We start from the raw sequence: 18692 nt of genomic DNA on the forward strand, positions 1-18692 counted from the left end.
TTCTTCAGTACCAAATTAACAGTTTTGATGCAAAGAACGCGATGTAGCCAGACTCGTCTCCATGGTGTCCGAGCTCTTCGTGAACGATGCAATCCGAATCCGTCACATCCCAGCTATTCCCATGCGTACAACAGCATCGCAGCGCCGGTTTTCCCTTTATAGATAATTGTGAGAAACTCTATGCGCGATACTATATTGAAGCACTCTATACCATGCTTCAAGCGAAACAACCGTGCGCATGGAGCCTGGCGAAATGAGTGGCCGTGGTTCTAGGCATCGGCTTGACATCGCGTCAGCATTTTTAACGGCGGCACAGCGCAAGGAAGCGCCGTCGTCCCTGATGGCCGATAGGTGACGGATATATTATGTATACGTGTGTGTGTAGCCGTCTACGGTAAGTATCGGAACACACCCTATTTAACCGGATCGAACAATTTGCTCTCACTTACTTCTTCGGTCTGGCTCTTCTCTCCCGGCTCCAGCTTCGGCTCCATTCGGATCTTAATTGTCTCCGCTACACACACACACACACACACACACACACACACACACACACACACACACACACACACACACACCACACACACACACACACACACACACACACACACACACACACACACACCACACACACACACACACACACACACACACACACACACACACCACACACACACACACACACACACACACACACCACACACACACACACACACACACACACACACACAACACACACACACACACACACACACACACACACACACACACAGTATATTCAACCACAGAATCCGGCTACCCGCACGTGATCTGCAGTCCCCTTCTTTTCGACCACCTTTCTTCGCACACTTCGGCGACACCGTCTCACAGCGACTGAACATGACCCACGCTGCCTGTTTGCGCGCAATTCTTACGTGCTTGCAGTTAGAGACCTTGTCGCATTTCCAACGTATTATGAGAAGAACTCGTCAGCTCGTAACAACGGCGCCCCATGGCCACTGACGAAGCAGAAAGTATTGCGCCGATACCACCGATGCCGTGCGCGATAAGCGCGCCGACCGTCATGCCGGTTGCCATGGTGACGAGACTCTCTGGTTTCGTTGTAACGCTCTGCATGTGCGCATCAACGCTTTTTCACGAAAAGACGCTGTGATGTCGGTATGTTTCGGGATAGCGCGAAGGCAGTTCTTCTGGGAGCGCTCGCTATGAAAGATGCATTCGTTACGTTCAGTCCGCACTTGCAGACCTATTATCCTTTTTTTTTTCGTTGTGATCCTTTAGACTCGGCTTACCTCTGCCGCTTCCGTGTTTGCAACGAATGCACCTCGCACTTGTGCACTCAGGAAATCTGTTGCAGCTGATATCGTCAACTGGTACAAGGTTTGACGGCACGAACGGTTTGGCCGCAGCTCCTGTGGACAGGTAAGTGCTTTGGAGCTCTCTTTATAAATCAGACTTGTCTATATAGCTGTACAGCGGTCGCGTGACTGCAGACGCTGTCGCCGTCCGCAGCTGCTACCTCGAATTAACTAATACAACACTTGTTAGGGTTTTACGTTCCAGAACCACGGTATGATTAGGAGGGACGCCGCAGTGGAGGGCTGCGAAAATTCTGACCACCTGGGTTTTTTTTAAGTAAACCTAAATCCAAGTACACGGGCCTCTAGCATTTCGCCTCCATCAAAATGTGGTCCGGATTCGATCCCGCGACCTTCGGGTTGACGTTGTGTAAACAAACATCGATTTGCTTCATGAATCGGTTACCCTAACTCACCTTCGGTGGCGTTTAGAGGTATTATGAAATAAATAAATTGAAGCAGTCGAGCACCGTAACAACTAGACCACCACGACGGGTCGTACCACACTTTATTTACAAGCTTCCGTTCATGTTTGAATTATAGCACAAGGACCTAGCATGCGGTACGACTACGTTTGACGATGCGGGCTACATGCGAGAATACGTTATCTGACGACAGCATTTCGGCGCTTTCGAACGGGCACTGAAATCACAGTTGACAAGGGTGTCTACTGTGAAACAACAAGGCACCCCTTTGTTGTTGTTTTTTTTTTTATGCCAATAGTATTTGTTTAGCGGACGCGGATTGGTTCACAATCCCACTTAGCATGTGACGTCATCACCTCTTAACTTCAGATCCAGTGCTCGCGCATTGAACACAAGAAAAAATATTTTCAGTATAACGGCCGCTAAGCGCAAATTTTCAAAATAACCCCGTCATGTGGCTCTGAATCTGGCCTTTAGAGGTAGTTTGTCTATGATGTAATTGTTGGAGTCGAAATTACGCCGATATGGCGCTAATTCAAGACGGTGTGAACGGAAATGTGTGCAGCATTATTAGTATAATAATAATAATATCTGGGGCTTACGTGCCAAAACCACGATATGATTATGCGGCTTGCCACAATGGAGGGCTCCGGAAATCTTGACCATCTGGTGTTCTTTAACGTGCACTGACATCGCACAGTACACTGGCCTCCAGCATTTCGCCTCCATCAAAATGCGACCGCCGCGGCGGGGGTCGAACCCGCGACCTTCGGGTCAGCAGCCGAGCACCGTTACCACTACACCACCGCGGCTTTTTTTTTTCTTTATTGTACTACACCACCGCGGCGTGCAGCATTATTACGTATACATGACGCCAAAGAATACGACCCCGCAGGAACACGTAGACAAGACGTCTATGAGTTCCGGAGTCGTCGTGTTTTAGGGGCGAAGCTCCTTAAGGCGGCACCCGTTCGTCCCTCGTAGTCGTAGTCGTAGTCGTAGTAGTGCGTAACTAGTCGTAACGCTAGTACCAGATCTTGACCTCCAAAGTGGTGCCGGTGGGAGATTTTTCCTGTGCGTTGTTGAACAATAAAAAATTCGCAGCGTGCGCGTTAACTAAAAGCCGAATTCTTCTGTCTCTCATTCCCCATTAGCAGCCATTGGCATGTTCCAGTAGGAAATGTTAGTAGAAGTAGAAGTGTAAGTGTTAGCTAAAAGCCGACTTCTTCTGTCTCTCATTCCCATTAGCAGCCATTGTTTACCTCCAAGGTAGTGCCTGGTGAGATTTCTCCTGTGCGTGATTAAACAATAAAAATTTTGTTCAAAACGCCGTTGATTGATGAAATAAACCAACGAAAGACGCCAGATGTTTCCTAAAAGCAAAACGAAAGAACGCCAGATGTTTCTAAAGCAAAACGAAAAGACGCCAGCTGCTTAACGAAAGACGCCAGAAGTTTTCTAAAGCAATGGTTTTCTAAACAAGGAAAATTCACAGCGTACATGTAAAATTAAAGTGAGCTGCAAGTCGTCATAACTCTCATCGAACCTTTAGTATAAACGCGCCCGATGTCACGTCGGTGATGATGTACCGGGCAGAATTCACGGAAGATTCACGGTTTACCGATGAACCTCCGCAGCTTCGCCCACTCATCATCATTCACTCCGTGGATATGCTGTGACTTTTTTGGCACAACGTTTACTGATCATACTGAACATGCACCATCTAGCCGAACAGCGAGTATTACTAGGAAACGTGCGCATTTCTTAGCCCTAAATTTTGACGTTTCAATTCGTGAGTACTGTACTCGAAGCAATAAACACAAACTTGAATAGAAACGTACATCTTATATAGACATGAGAGATACAATAGGTTGGTGACAAAGGGGTAGGGGGGGCAACACATTCCCGGCGGGTATGTGGTTCGTACAGATCTGAAACAACCACAGACAATGGGCGCTCGCGCAAATTATGTATGCCCATTCTTTTCATCGGCCCCGGGCTATGTACAGCTACGTTCATTCATTACGTTTTGCGTTAACTAAAAAAAAAAAATCGCGCGCGCATTGTGATGCCGCGGTCTTCATTCTTTTTCCGGACGGTATAATTACCGCGATTCATTATACCGAGTTTCATCTTCCCCCCTCGCTTCGTTATAAGGAGAGAACAAAAGCCTCCCGCTGCGGCGGGCAGCAGCGTCAACAGAGATAGCTGCGAGCATTGTCAACGAGGCTTTATTGAAATGAATGCGCACGCACCCCCTCTTCATAAACTTCGTGAAGGAAAAAAATAAACGGCGAAAATGGAAGATGGCGCAGGGTTGTCGTAAGCTATTCATAAGCGCCTAAGCCTTCACGAAGAAATTGCGAGCTGCTGCCAATTCTTTCTTTCAGAGTGTTATTTATGTTATTTACACGCTTTGTATCATGCCGTTCGTTTGTATACCTCTTTCTTTTTCTTTCACCCTCTCGCGTCATTTTTCAAAGCACCGTCGTACGAGGCGGTAATTTCTTTCGCGTCCAACAATTCACCCCCCCCCCTTTCCCCTTCGCTCCCAAAGGCTGTTACCTTGTATACCGAATGTACCGGGCTAGTAGTGGCGCTAGGCCTATAACTGTAAACAAGAACAGCAACAAACGTCCGTGCATGATTACAATTTGTTTTCTTCATCAGCCTCGTACGAGTCGTCATATTTTTCAGGGGGTCGCAGAAATTATATTAGAAGGCGGCTCTCGGTAACTATGGATTCGGCTTTGATTGGGGTAGCACGGAGTCATTGGGTGGTCGGTAGGTCGGCCAGTCGATGATACAGACAATGGTGCGAAACGCTTGCGAGGATAGTGACCATAATTGACCATAAGTATAAACGCAAGTAATAAGAATTTTGGAGTATGTGCAGAGCAGCTGCTAGCATAGCATATCCATGCTTTGTGTAGTATACAAAGGGGATGGGAAAGGGAAGTGGTGGTGAGGAGGGGTGATGTGAGTATGAGAGAAAGGAGGAGGATAGAGGCTAAAGCATAGCATAGCCTTGTATAGTATAGTATATATAGCAAGGGGTGGGAAAGATAGGTGAGGGCGAGGACAACGGATAGGAGGACAGGAGGACGGAAGGGAGTCAATCATAGCATAGCTATATGTATTCTAGTGTAGCAAAGGGGGGGGGGGTGGAAGTGAGGGTGAGCAGGAGGGAAAGGAGGAGGGGACGGCCACCAGCACCGCTGTTTCCTCTGTCTTCGTACCACTAGTGCGAAGTTGTCCAATTTTTTTTTTTTTTTGGCAGAGACAAATGGTACCTTTGTATTTCGTACAGCGAAAGCACTTTTGAACTTACTAAGAAACTGATATATCGGTTGTCTTAGTATTGCGGTGTTCTTAGTACGTGCGATATATCTGTCACGGTTTGTGCAATATCACTTCATCATTTATCATGCCCTTGTGGCACTGCACGCCAGGCGTACCTATCGGGTACTACTCCTCCTGTAGGCGTTATCGGAGGATGCCGAGTTTGTTTATTTAACCACTCAACAGTAAACGTTCGTATGGCTGCGCGCGTTGGTGACGCTATATTCACTAGCTTCCTCGACTACTCACGTGCAGCGTACTTTGCATGCGGTCGAGGCTTATTTTTGTATGTGTTTGTTGTTATTCGGGGCGTTTCGCGATTTCTGTCGTTCGCGATGCGCAGAGCATCAGCAACCGGTGGTATGTAAAAAAGGCCCACACACTTGCCCTTAAATAACCATTCGAAAGTTGACATCTCCAATTGCATCCGTAAATTATCTGCCTACACTACCCAAACAGCCATCCTTAAAGACACTTTCAAAGCCGAAATCACGGAATACGTGGAAACATTGTAATCGCTATGTTTGCTAAAAATGTTATTCCTGGCCCATTGCGAAGAAATGACAGAGGAGAAATGACAGAAGAGCGCCGACTACGAGCTGTTTTATGACGGTCAAGGCTGGAAAAGGAAGTCAGTAAACAGTTGGCCCTCCTCTGTCTCTTCTCTGTCCTTTATACGTTTTTCAGGCGTTGCGTCAGGAATCACATGTTTACCAAACATAGCCATCAATTCACCCAGGAACAAGTTCTTCTTGATTGTAATCACTCACAAATGTAAATGAAAAATGAAGTGTAAGAAAGACTTCACTAAGGTGACGGCTTTGACGGAAGTACAATCGCTAGGCATAGGAAATTCAATGTGTATTCAGACATACACGACGCCTGTCCCCTGAAGAAAGGTGCTCCTCTTACCACGAGTCGGTACGGTAGTTTTCCACTACCCCTTTTTTTATCATCCTTCGTGCGCTCACGTTCCCTTGTGGCTCCTCTGTCTCGAACCGCATACTCATTCCGTTAAGTCGACGCTGTTCTCGGTTGTTTCTTTCGCGACACCGTTACGTATTTACGCGCATTTGTCATCATACAATAGCGACGTGGTGAGTGCACGCAACAAAACTGCGCCGCAGTGCTCGTCACTCCTTGCAGACCTCGGTTTTTTTTCATCGCACGTTGTGAAACTTGCATGCATAGTCTTTTCAAAGCTTGTCGGGTTCGTTGAAAGGAGCGCGTGTTGGAACGACACGTTTGGGAGTTGTCGATTGAACGCACACTTCGTCGTCATTCATTTCTTTTTTCCAAGTTACACAAGAGGAGCACTGTATCCCGAGGCTGCGCCTAACCAGATAGTGTATATGCGACAGTAAGAGTAATGCGGAGCTGTTTATCACAAATGGACAAATGACATGTCTGCGCCTATGCATTCTATATAATACGTTGGGGTAAGATGGATGCCAAAGCGATGTTTTTTTTTTCTTTTTTTTTTTGAGAAAGCGCGCCTGTGCTATGTCGAGCTGCTGGCTTAGGTGCAAAACGTGGATGGGAATAATTTATTGCCCAAGTCGAGGGAACCTTATATACGCATTTTTTTTTTTTCGCTCATTTCAGTAACTGCATTTTTAAAGTGTCTGTCGTCATGGTCGTACTGTATCCTTTTCGCGATGCGCAGCTTCAAGCACACAAATGACATGAGCCGTACAAGAGAAATGAGCCAATCAATCTTTGTACAGTAAGGACATTTCAAACGAATGTGAAGTGAAACGAGAATCAATATGCCGAACACAGCGCGCCTTTTTAAGCGTGCGTGCTTAGAATGAGTACGCAACTTCGCGAACGAGTACCTTCGGCTAGGAACGAAACGACGCAAATAAATGTCGTACCACTGGTTCACGGTTACAACAGGCCTTGGTTACCGACGGTGTATGTCAGGCTACTCAACAACTACATCACAACATCGTGTTCTCTAACCGTAAATAACTTAAGTTAGTTGGTCGCACATGGCGTAAGAATGGACGTAATGCTGAATTGAACACCAAACGTATAGTTGAGAAGTGCGTCAGTGACACATCCTTGTATCCTAAAGAAAAAGAAATGATAAGCTTAGATTGTTGGGTTGAATCGTTCGCATGTGCATTGTGTTTGTTGCGCGATGGCGTTTATGTGCAACAGCTAAGCATAATTTACATAAATATAGAATGAAGGTCAGTCTGTCGTTGGCGCAAGATTTGTTGCAAGCGTTTCGTGCTCTCCAGAAAAAGACACTCATTTGCACCCAACTTGATTTGAAGACCCACAAGAGGTAATATATGCACTCAAGACGCAATACATTGCGTACTCGTACGAAGGAAAGGAGAAGCGAAAAAGAGACATGCGTGGAGTGTTTTTCTTTTGTTTACATTGTATACGTGAATCTTCTTGGTCTGATGCTGCAAGGACAACGAAAACACCGCGTTGACGGCCATAGATCGCTAAGTATATCTTGGTGGAGTATCCGTTAGAAAACGTCGAGCTTGGCTTTTTTTATATGTGTAATTGTTGTTCAGTTCTGTTCTAGCTGGATTACTGTGGAGAGGTTGATGTTTATGTGCCCTCGGCTACTCCATTTTTATAAGTTCTGCCGCACAAGAAACAAGTTACCCCCCCCCCTTAAAAAATGAGCAAGTAAAGAAAAATATATAGCGAACTGAAACACATAAAGAAAATGATATGGCAGTGGACAGTTCGCTTGCAGGAGTTCACTTCGCAATAGAACGTTCAGATGCACGCATTTCTGTCAGAGCTAGCTCCACCCACAGTATATGGACTAACACACCACTGTCGTATATAGCTGCACAAAGATGCTCATCACCAGCGCTTCTTTCTCATACATATGATATTGGATATACTCGGTTTTATACTTTTAGCCAAACTTTTCTTTCCTTGCATTTAATTACTTATGATAAAGACGAAACCGGATTACACCGGAACTCTCCGTAGCCTTCGTATACATTGACCTGGGCTGTGTATGAAAAGGATGGCAAACGTGGCAGCGTTTCCAAACTTTACGATCACAGCCTATCCGCATACGGCAGCTAAGAAAGGCGTTGCCTCCGAGATTGTATTATCTTTTTTCTTCGCTCGCTCCCACTTGCCACAGCTGTTCCGCCGCTGGCGTTCGGTCTTCGCTTGCCCTGGTGGGCTCGGCGCTGGTGTCGCCTGTGCTAGATTGATCATGACGGATGAGCGGTGTGACGCTACAGTCCAGCCGCGTTTGAATGCCTCTTTTTGTTCCCCCTCTCTGTATGGTTCTCTTCCTGAGCCCCGAATTTAGCGGCAGGGCGTTGCCGTATAGCTTAAAGAGGAAGCTTTAGGCGCAAGCTCTTTCGGGGACTTGTGACAGGGGTTCAGGTCTTCCATAGAAGAAGTGAGAAAGGAGTTGGCGAGACAGTTCACTCAAGTCCACAGGCGGACTCTAACTCTTACTTCTACTGAAAGAAATACTCTTGGTTAACATGCCTGCGTTTCTATCTATCTATCTATCTATCTATCTATCTATCTATCTATCTATCTATCTATCTATCTATCTATCTATCTATCTATCTATCTATCTATCTATCTATCTATCTATCTATCTATCTATCTATCTATCTATCTATCTATCTATCTATCTATCTATCTATCTATCTATCTATCTATCTATCTATCTATCTATCTATCTATCTATCTACTATCTATCTATCTATCTATCTATCTATCTATCTATCTATCTATCTATCTATCTATCTATCTATCTATCTATCTATCTATCTATCTATCTATCTATCTATCTATCTATCTATCTATCTATCTATCTATCTATCTATCTATCTATCTATCTATCTATCTATCTATCTATCTATCCATCCATCCATCCATCCATCCATCCATCCATCCATCCATCCATCCATCTGTCCGTCCGTCCGTCCGTCTAACCTGATTCACCCATTTAATAATCAATTCGATCAGTCGTTCACAGAGTAATCGATCGACAAATGATTTAACACGTTAATCAACCAGCCAACACGCGGAGACAACATTATGCGAAACCACCTCGAACGGCTAAAGTACAAATGCCAACTCCAGCAACCCAGCCGCACGGAGATATCGATCGCCTGTATGCAGTTCGCATCGGCCGAACCAGCTCATTACGGGGCAATGGAATTTCTAATCCAATTAATATTTCTCCATAATAAACGAGGCAAGCTTACGCGGAAAGAAGGGGAGAGAGTGAAAGGCCCCACCAGTAAGTAAAGACGCGCCTGCCCTCAGGCTATTAACTAATTGGCTGTTCCTTAACGCGCTCCTTTGCTGCCGGGAAGCTTTCTCCCGCCTCTTCAATAAGCTTTATCGATTTCACAAAAATATTGAATTCCCAGTGTTGCGTCGCTTTGTCTTCGTTGTCCTGAGATGGCAATGACTGGGCTAGCCCAAACCAGAAACGATTTGTGGTGCAAGAAACACAGACAAAAAAGATGACAAGAGACGACGTCTCTGTTTCTTGTGGAACAAATCGTTGCCGATGTACGGCCAACAGGCCATGATCGCCACATTTCTGTAGCACAAACTACCAAGCCCTTGCATTTTCATCCATGTGGGGTCTATAACAAGGGACATTCGTATGCAAACAGAAAAAAAAGCCAGATAACTCAATCATTGAATGGCGAATGAACGATGACGATGTTGCCGTTATAACAACGGATAGCCGAGATTAGTCAACGTTAGCTAACATTAGCAAACAGCTCCAGCGTTGGCAACACTGACCAACATTGGTGTCTAGTTAGGCAACATTGTTCGCTCTCCTGATGAGAAACTTACGGGGAGGTCGCGCCTACCCTATTCCCTGGCGACTGCCCTGTCTCTCCGCTCTCCAGCTTGTTTACGTGCTAGCTTATTTCAGAGGAGCTGTTCTCAAAATGTCCATCTAATGGACATGTCCAATTTCGGCGCAGCGAACTAAGTTACTCGCCTTGACGAACTAAGAACTAAGCCTTGATGTCATCGCGCTTTTGTCCACGTTGACACACCGCACCCGCATAGCACACTCGCAGCCTCAGAAGAAATAAATTGGACGAAATGCACACACACCAGTGTCCATGGCCTCCCCTAAATTTGCTGCGTTTTACTTAGATCTTAAAAGCTGGGAGAGATCGATCGATCGATTGATCAATCAATCAATCAATCAATCAATCAAGCTTTCTTCCTGGCTTTTAATTTTCTGGTCGCTGGCAAGGCTTCCTAGCGCAAGGCGCTTCGTTATTGCGTTGATGAAATTGGGGGGGCATAGAAGCGGGGTCACAAGCAGCCATATGAAGGTATTGATCCCGGAATTTGTCGAATATAGCTGAAGTGAAGTGAAAAAAACTGTAAAAAAAAGAGAAATTTTAACAAATAGAGAAACATAACTGACGTTGGGGACTGGACGGAAAAATACAAAGAGAAAGGTACGAAAGAATTACTATGGCTGAAAAGCGTTCAAGCCATCCTGCCCATCCTATTCTGCGTAGTAGATGAGGCGGAGAAAATTTGAAGAATCTAGAATTTGCGCCGCATGATTGACTGCCCTGAACGGGAAGCTATAGCTGGAATGTCGACTCAGTCTTTCATTGATCGCCTCTTTGTCAGCCGAATTTCGTGCTCCGGTCCACGAAAAGAAGGCTGAAGATTGAGGTATGGAGCTTTGTCCAGTCACGTATGCAATTTCTCGCTTGTTTTATGAAATATTTCTTCAATACTTTCTTACATCTGATAGCATACTTATCCGTTATTTGTGATCGGTGATGGACGAGCTATGGTGTCCTAACCTGCCGTGTTTACTCACACAGTACGAGCACTGGTTATCGATGGCTAACGTTAACGTAATATTAATTTGTGTGGTTTTACGTCCCAAAACCACGACATGACATTGAGACGCCGTAGTGGAAGGCTCCGGAAATATCGACCTCCTGGGGTTCTTTAACGTCCACCTAAAGCTATGCACACACACGGGCCTCTAGCATTTTTGCCTGCATCGCAATGCGGCCGCCGCCGCTGGGATCTGATCCCGTGACCTTCGCGGCGGCTTCTGTTGACTGTGAACTAAGGGGAGCGCTGAAGCGGTTCGGACGAAAGTATACTGGATAAGAAAGATGTTCAGGACAGGACAGTAAAGACGCTGTTCTGTGTACTTTCTTCCAAACCTCTTCTGCGCTCTCCTTCGCGTCATATGTTGAACCAACTAGCCCGACAACTCACTATTTTAAATGTTGACTTGTCTTGACTAGTGTGGGCTAGTACTGTTGGCATACTGTTGGAAAATTCTCGACTAGTTGCCACATGTTTGGTAAGTGAGGGTCAGTGTCGACTCTTGTGGGCAAGTGCTAGGATAGGAAGGGTAAATGAGAAGCTTTAGTAACAATAATTTTTGGGGTTTAACGTCCCAAAAGCACGATATGATTATGAGGGGCGCCTTAGTGGTGAGCTCCGGAAATTTCGACCACCTGGGGTTCTTTAACGTACACGTAAATCTAAGTACACGGGTCTCGAACATTATCGCCTCCTGTGAAAATGCGGCCGCCGCGGCTGGGGTTCAATCCAGCGACCTTCGGGTCAGCAGCCGAGCACCATAACCACAAGACCACCGTGGCGGGTTGATCTATCTATCTATCTATCTATCTATCTATCTATCTATCTATCTATCTATCTATCTATCTATCTATCTATCTATCTATCTATCTATCTATCTATCTATCTATCTATCTATCTATCTATCTATCTATCTATCTATCTATCTATCTATCTATCTATCTATCTATCTATCTATCTATCTATCTATCTATCTATCTATCTATCTATCTATCCGTTGTTTTTAAGCTTCTGTCCTTGCTTCTTTCTTCCTCACTTTGTATTTTTCTGTCTGCTTGCCTTTTCCCTTTCTTTCTCCCTTTCTCTTCTTCTTTTTTCGTCTGCCACTTTTTTTTTCCTCCCAAAGACCCTAAATGGTTCTGGCTTTGCACCCTTCGAAGCAGCTACGGCCAAGATTAGTGCGATTGAAATTATATTTGGCGCAGGAATCTATTCCGAAAAAAAAAAAGTGCCAGGCACAAGGCTGTACCGTTGAAGCTGACAGGAACAACGCCTCCTTCGAAACTAATGTGCGCGCGCGAACCAAGCCCCCTCCGATTCTGCCGGACACGGACACAAGGGAGTAGCTGTACAAAGGAAAAAAAGAAACAAAAAGAAACAGACAGGCCGTGGCAGGCTCAGGTCTCTGGAACAATCTGTTGGTGAAGCGAAAAAAATAGGGAGCGAAAAGGGAAGCGTTGGGGAGGGGGCACCGCTCTGAGCTAATAAGAAGAGAAGGCGCTTTGGGGAAGAATCAGTGAGGATGTCGGGAAGTGCTGACGACGACGGTGGCAAAGCTGTTCAGGGGAGGCTTTCTTCTTCGATGGGGATGAATGCTATTGGGGAGTGAAAAGGCCGGGCGCTCAAAATGGAAAGCTTTCTTCCCCAAAGTGGGAAGACAAGACAGTGGTTCGTCTTGAGAGTGAGTGAGTGAGCGAGCGAGAGAGAGAAAGAAAAAGAGGGGGGAGTTCACTTCCGTGTGTAGAGGGGTGTGTTGAGAAGAAGAAATAAAAAGGACGAAGACTTGAAACAGGAGTGATTGCAGAATAAAAAAGTGAAGAAACACGTGAAGTAAACAAAAGGACACTTTGTGGATATGAAGGAAAGAGAGTGCTCGAAGAGGGCTCAGAACAAAGCGAAAATTTTGAGATTGAAAGGAACGCGTTGCGGGAATATTCCGTTCATTTTGCACAGTAGACTGTAACAATTGTGGCTGTTTAGAGCGAGCAAATAACGAAAAAAGGGGTTAAGGGGAGCGCAAACTATCGTCTGTTTCTTCATATTGTGTTACAATTTTTCGTAGCATCTTGTACATCTCATTGAAAATATATGTGGTTGTAACGCAATGATGAACAGTCGAATGTTCACGCTCCCATTGAGTCCTTCCCTCGTTATTAAAAAGCCATAATGTTTATGGTTTTTGAACTGGTATAGCGCATTACGGGGAGGAAGAAATGACCGAGCAGACCGACACAGGAGAACTCTGCGCTATACCAGCTCAAATACGACGAACCAACTCGCCCAATCTTCAACACTTGTGGTTTATGGTTTATTTTAAGATTGAAGTGTGGCATGGCTGCGCAGCGTAACCCTATTGTAGCGCTACAGCTTAGCCAAAAATTAAGCTTGGCTCATTACGGCGCTGTCATTTCTGGGCTGAGATTGCGTTTGTCAAGCTTGACTTGCATACAGGGGACCGAAAAAAAAATAAATAAAAAAGCCAGTTTCGCCGCAAGGGTGAAGCAACGAATGCGATAGCAACAAAGTGGAATGTTATACGAAGTAAGGCTAGCGGCTGACTCCTTTAGCATGAGACCTACCGCAACTCAAACAAAACGCTGGCATATGGAAATGCAGCCGCTGCAGCGAGCGAGGCGCCCTTCGAGGCGAACACTGCGATGATAGCACAGCACAGAAAAAAGTATGAGCCTTCTGTTGTTCCCCTACAAGGATACGGCGTGCTCGACCGCGGGTCACAGGCTGGTCAAAGTACGCGTATTTTCGAGGAGGCACGCAGCGCTCCCCTCCGGCACCTCCTCTTGCTATTGTCGTGCGACGGAGACGGCTGGCGCGTTTCCTCTCTGCTTGAACAGTGACCGGTCGGCTGCTCTGACACGCTTTTACTCTCACGTAGAACATACGACGCGTGAGACGATGTTATCAACCTGGACTTTATACGGAACATCACGGCGACGGCGAAGGTAAAAGTGCGCGCAGAGTGTCCGTATAATTGCTATCGCAATAAAGTTTTCGAACAACAAGATATGCGACAAAAACTTTTGAATTTACTCGCTCCTACATCACTCTGGTCGAGAGTTAAATCGGTGGAAATTGGCTGTACGCGGCAGCATCCTTTGTCCCTTTGAAACTTAGAATGGATGCTTTGGTTGAGAAATTCAGTGCTAAGAAAATCATTGACAAATATCAGAAATATTAGAAAGTTTTTTTTTTGTTTGCAGTAATTCGCGTGACATTCTATTACAATCAGCTCTTTTTTGAGCTCTCTTAGAACGAACAGCACTGCAAATAAATTGCAAACTTTACCAACATTCAGCGACCGCCTAATGAAGTACTTTGGCTAGTATATTGTTGTGTAAATAAAATGAACATATTGAGCATTAAGTCACTCAATCAATAAATTATTGCAAGTCTGCACAGCTTTTGTTACATACATATTTTTCATTATGGAGAGCCATCGCTCCCGTGATTGTCATGAAAAGGACAGGTAAATCCGAGAACTCCTAGTGAAAACATCTTAGTAAATAAAAAGATATAAACGACGGCAAGCCAGACATTATTAACTTACACGTGCGGAACTCGCTTTGAAGTGACTTTCAGGTGAGCCGATTCTTTCGTGCTTTCCAGGCTTGCGTTGTCGGCTCCTTCTCAAAAGGTAATTTCGTTGTCCTCCGCTGCGTTGCTTTGGAACACAACAAGGCGCTAATCCATTAACAATAAATGGGTTCCCCAGAATGTTTCGCATGCATTCTCCTATGTTTTGACGTGGTGCGTTTCTATTTCGTCTTTCTTTTTTCTTTCCTCAGTCCCGGGATGGTACGCTTGGCAACTTTCGTTAGCACTTTCGCGTTGCGTTCTTAACGCTTTTTTTTTCTTTCTGTCGAAACGTCTTTTCTTCATTACGGCTTTATTTGTTTTGATGCTACCTGCACTTGCTTGCTCACCGGGTCTGTTGCTTAATTTTTTGCAGTTCAGGAAAATAAATACTGTCGTTAACCTCTTGGCGCCGTCAATATTCTCGTTTGTGCAGACTTGCGAGAAAATCCCCGAGCGGCAGCAGAATTCACCGAATGACGTGACGTATTTTTCCTAATTTCGTGAATTCTGAAATTCGTGAATTTTTCATAATTTCGTCGTTTTACGCTTTCTGTGTAACACTTCAGTGACGTAGAGAACACGACAGGAGACAAGGACTCAAGGAATCCTCTTTATTAGCATTATTTCCTCTCTTGGATTACTTATTCGTCGTTGACAACCATTCTCGGACAGCGAGACGACGCTGCACGTCCGCGCCATTCGCTCGCCGCCGCAAATAGATTTTTTTGTACAAACCTGCGTGAAAATTCTTTAAATACGATGCACAGAAAACTTGATTTTTCAAGACTTTGCGCTCATATATACATCTAGCTCTGTACACGACAACAATACACAAGTGGCGGGAGAATTGCGGAGGCAGCATGCAGGGTTTCACAGAATCAAATTTCTGCAGTGCGAAATCTACACTCAACGTGGGTTGTATCATCGCATTTTCTCTCATTCTCCATGGCTCCAGCATGAAAAACGTTTTGTATGCACCTTTAATATGCGTCTCAATTACAAGCCATGTGGAGCCGCATTGTTCTAATTTTTATATGAAGCCCGTATGTCATGTAACAACGTACGTGACGTGTGTTTCATGAATCTACTCACCGTACGGTGAAGGTAATGTTCTCCCCGTAAAACCAATCAAAATAGCTGCCATGGCTTGTGTAACATTGCATGTATAATTGACGATAACGGATGGTCTACGCCCAAAAGCACATGTCGCCCTCAGTAATTTCCATTTCCAATTTTTTCGTGTCTTTCTGAAACTCTATTGTGTACTGCCGTATGTTTTGAAAGAGAATGCTCATATGGACATGACTCCCGGTATTTTTATATTACTTATATCTAATCGTAGGTATTAACACTCGGGACATTTGGGTGCTCATAACAATGACTGGAAGGAATTCACACCAGCTTAGGAAGTAAGCCATCCGTAGCCAAAGGGGGTCAACACTGAAATCTATCTTTATCGCGATGACATATACTCTGGAAACTGCGTAAAAAAAGTGAACAGAAAAATGTACAGCGATAATATCGGTCATAAATAACGTAGTGCACATTCAAGACTATGGGACTAGGGTGCATGCTGGAAGCGTACAACACTAAAACACGCTCGTATGCTTCGCAGGAGGAGGCATACGACGTTTTTTTTTTTACACACGGCTGGGAAGAACGTGGATTTTGGTAGTTCTTTTCGTTGTTGTCATCACTAGAAAAGAAACGAAGCCGCTAGACGCAATCCCGAAGCATACATACAAGCGATACAGTCGCGACAGGTGTATAAGCAACCTGCCGGTCTTTGTTCTGTTCCCACGCGAATGCCAGCAGCCGTGTAATGAAACATTCAAGTCATACACCAGCACAGATACACCGCAAGGCGCTGAAAACCTCGGTTAAAGTTTGTGTGTTTCAGAAGCTTGGTTGGAAGCACTGTTACCGGTTGCATTGAGTTTCGAGTCATAGTTGTATAGCACGGATTAACAACGAAATCATTGTGGTGCTCGGAAACTATCTGCCTTAGGACAAATATCTTGGCCCCAACTATGGCTCTTGGCAGAAGCTTTCCATGATTTACGTAGTGCTGGTCACACTTGATGTGCCCATCTTAGTTTTTTTTTTTTTTAATTTGCACTAAAGAGAACACGCCCATACTAAAGTAATGTCTGTTTCAATGTGATGGATATCTGCCTTCAATTAAACAGCTTCCACCTAACTCTCTATCTCAGTATGATAACTTGCACCACACGGCTAAACAAATTCAATCAAGATCAGGCGGAGATGCTGGATCTGAAGTGTTGGTTACTTCATCTGTTTTTGTTGGTTCTGATCGTTGTCGGTGACATTATTACTTGTACAATAAGACCTTCCTTTATGACTGGACATGTGAGAGTGAAGTTAGAGGTTTTCACGGCAGACGTTGTTGCCGACCAAGCGCTCAATAGAGGCATTGTTTTCGACATATGAATGCGATATTCTGCCTTCGTGATTAGCAGGCTTACACATCACAGCATGTCGTGTAGTTCCACAAACACAAGATGCACCCGCTAGTAGTGCGCACATTGATTTCGAGAAACATGTCGTTCCCAAACAGTCATTCACGTTGTATGCCATTGTAGAGCAATTGATACAATACTGAAACGCTGACCGCTAGCATAGAAACAAGCACAAAGCTATATCTAGAGATTAGAACATCATTCCCTGGTCACAGATTACCGTCAATCGAACTCGAGAGGTCCTTGCACAGTTACAAGTAGCTCCAAGGTATAAATCCGCCTCTTCGCCACAATTCCAACGAGTGAAGATGGCGTTTCACACCTACATCATCGCGATGTCTAGAAGTTGCGAAATAAGCTTTAAAACGACCGTAATTAGTAGAACACGACGCGCCGATAACCCGTTTTTACGGCTAGCAGGAAGAAATGCCTGTTTACAGATACTTCTACAACGGGAATACCTCAAGTTCAACCACACAGTACCGGCTGTCCTCTGAATGTTTCAGCAAGCGAACACGTTTCATCAAGTGAACACCACGTGCTGATTAACCGTCCCAATGGCTGCAAGGCCCAAATGCGCGTTCACGAAGCAGTTCCGTGACATTCTCAACCCCACATTCGTAAGAAAGTTTTCTTTCAAATGAACACCTTACATCACTCGAACATCACGTTGTTAGTCCCTACACAGTCGTGACGGCTAGAAGCCCGAACGCTTTGTCTCCTACGACGCCGACCAGGGACTCTGGGGAAGGCGATACCTCGCGTTTCTTTCGAGACGCCGCACTGGTCGTGGACTTCTTGGTGCCCGAACCTTCGTGGGCCTCCTTGAGGATCGCCATCTTGAGCTTCAGCATCATCTCCTTCTTCTTGCGGTCGCGGGCCTTCTCGAGGTGCCTCTTCCTCTCTTCCTTGGTCCAGTACTTTCCGGTCTTCAACTCCGAGTGGTTGTCATCGTCCGTCGTGAGACCGCTGCGTTCTTCGAGAATCTTCTGCTCGCGTTCCTTCAGCAGCTTCGTCCTGGCCGGCCTCCTGGTGATGTACCGCGTCCCGTCGGCCCTCCTCTTCACCTTCCACTGAGACTTGAGGTCCGTTTCGTCACCGCCTGGTTGTTCACCACCGCCAGTAGTGGCGTAGACCAGTTGGTCCTTTTTCGTTGACGTTGAGGCGGCGACAACGGAAGACGACGACGTCTTGGTCGCGTGGACGCGACCGTTGCGTCGCGCCAGGGCTTCGCGGAACAGGTGTTGCTGCAGCCACATGGTGTGTTGCAGGTTCTGTTTGTTCGTGTACATGGTCGGGTAGAGGGAGGCGTAGTCGGGAACCGAAGAGCCGCGCCGGACGCACGCCGGCTCGCTCACAGTCTTGGGGAGTCGTCGCGGAGACGTGGCAAAGTCTAGATGGCACCTGCAGGACTCGCAGCTCGTCAGGCTCTGCATGTCGGAGTCTCGCAGCTGCGGCATAAAAACAAAGAAAGAAGAAAGGAACGTCAAAGCGATTTTTTTTAATTTTTTAATCGGTAGGGCTTCCTGCTACAACATGGTCAGGTGCGCGTCTGACGAAATAAGAAACGGCTGCATGCACGTTTGTCAACGTTGGCTAAAGAAGCTCTTATGTTGAAAATTGGTCATTTGGTCCGT

General features: G+C 45.6%; 2 protein-coding genes across 3 annotated transcripts in view; both read right to left on the minus strand.

Moving 5' to 3' along the window:
- LOC119406299 (E3 ubiquitin-protein ligase PDZRN3) overlaps positions 1 to 494 on the minus strand; it is an 11312-nt gene extending 10818 nt beyond the window's left edge. The window contains exon 1 of the mRNA XM_049420037.1: positions 450 to 494. Within this exon, the coding sequence (XP_049275994.1) occupies positions 450 to 494 (45 nt within the window). The remainder of the gene's footprint in view (positions 1 to 449) is intronic.
- A 14579-nt stretch (positions 495 to 15073) lies between these two features.
- LOC119407310 (E3 ubiquitin-protein ligase PDZRN3) overlaps positions 15074 to 18692 on the minus strand; it is a 145530-nt gene continuing 141911 nt past the window's right edge. Inside the window, exon 9 of one of the 2 annotated variants that reach the window (XM_037674223.2) lies at positions 15074 to 18506. In XM_037674223.2, the coding sequence (XP_037530151.1) occupies positions 17736 to 18506 (771 nt within the window). In that variant the 3' untranslated portion in view covers positions 15074 to 17735. The remainder of the gene's footprint in view (positions 18507 to 18692) is intronic. The other variant, XM_037674221.2, reaches the window with a different exon arrangement.

Source organism: Rhipicephalus sanguineus, chromosome 10 (assembly GCF_013339695.2).
Source record: "Rhipicephalus sanguineus isolate Rsan-2018 chromosome 10, BIME_Rsan_1.4, whole genome shotgun sequence".
NCBI classification, from domain to species: domain Eukaryota; kingdom Metazoa; phylum Arthropoda; class Arachnida; order Ixodida; family Ixodidae; genus Rhipicephalus; species Rhipicephalus sanguineus.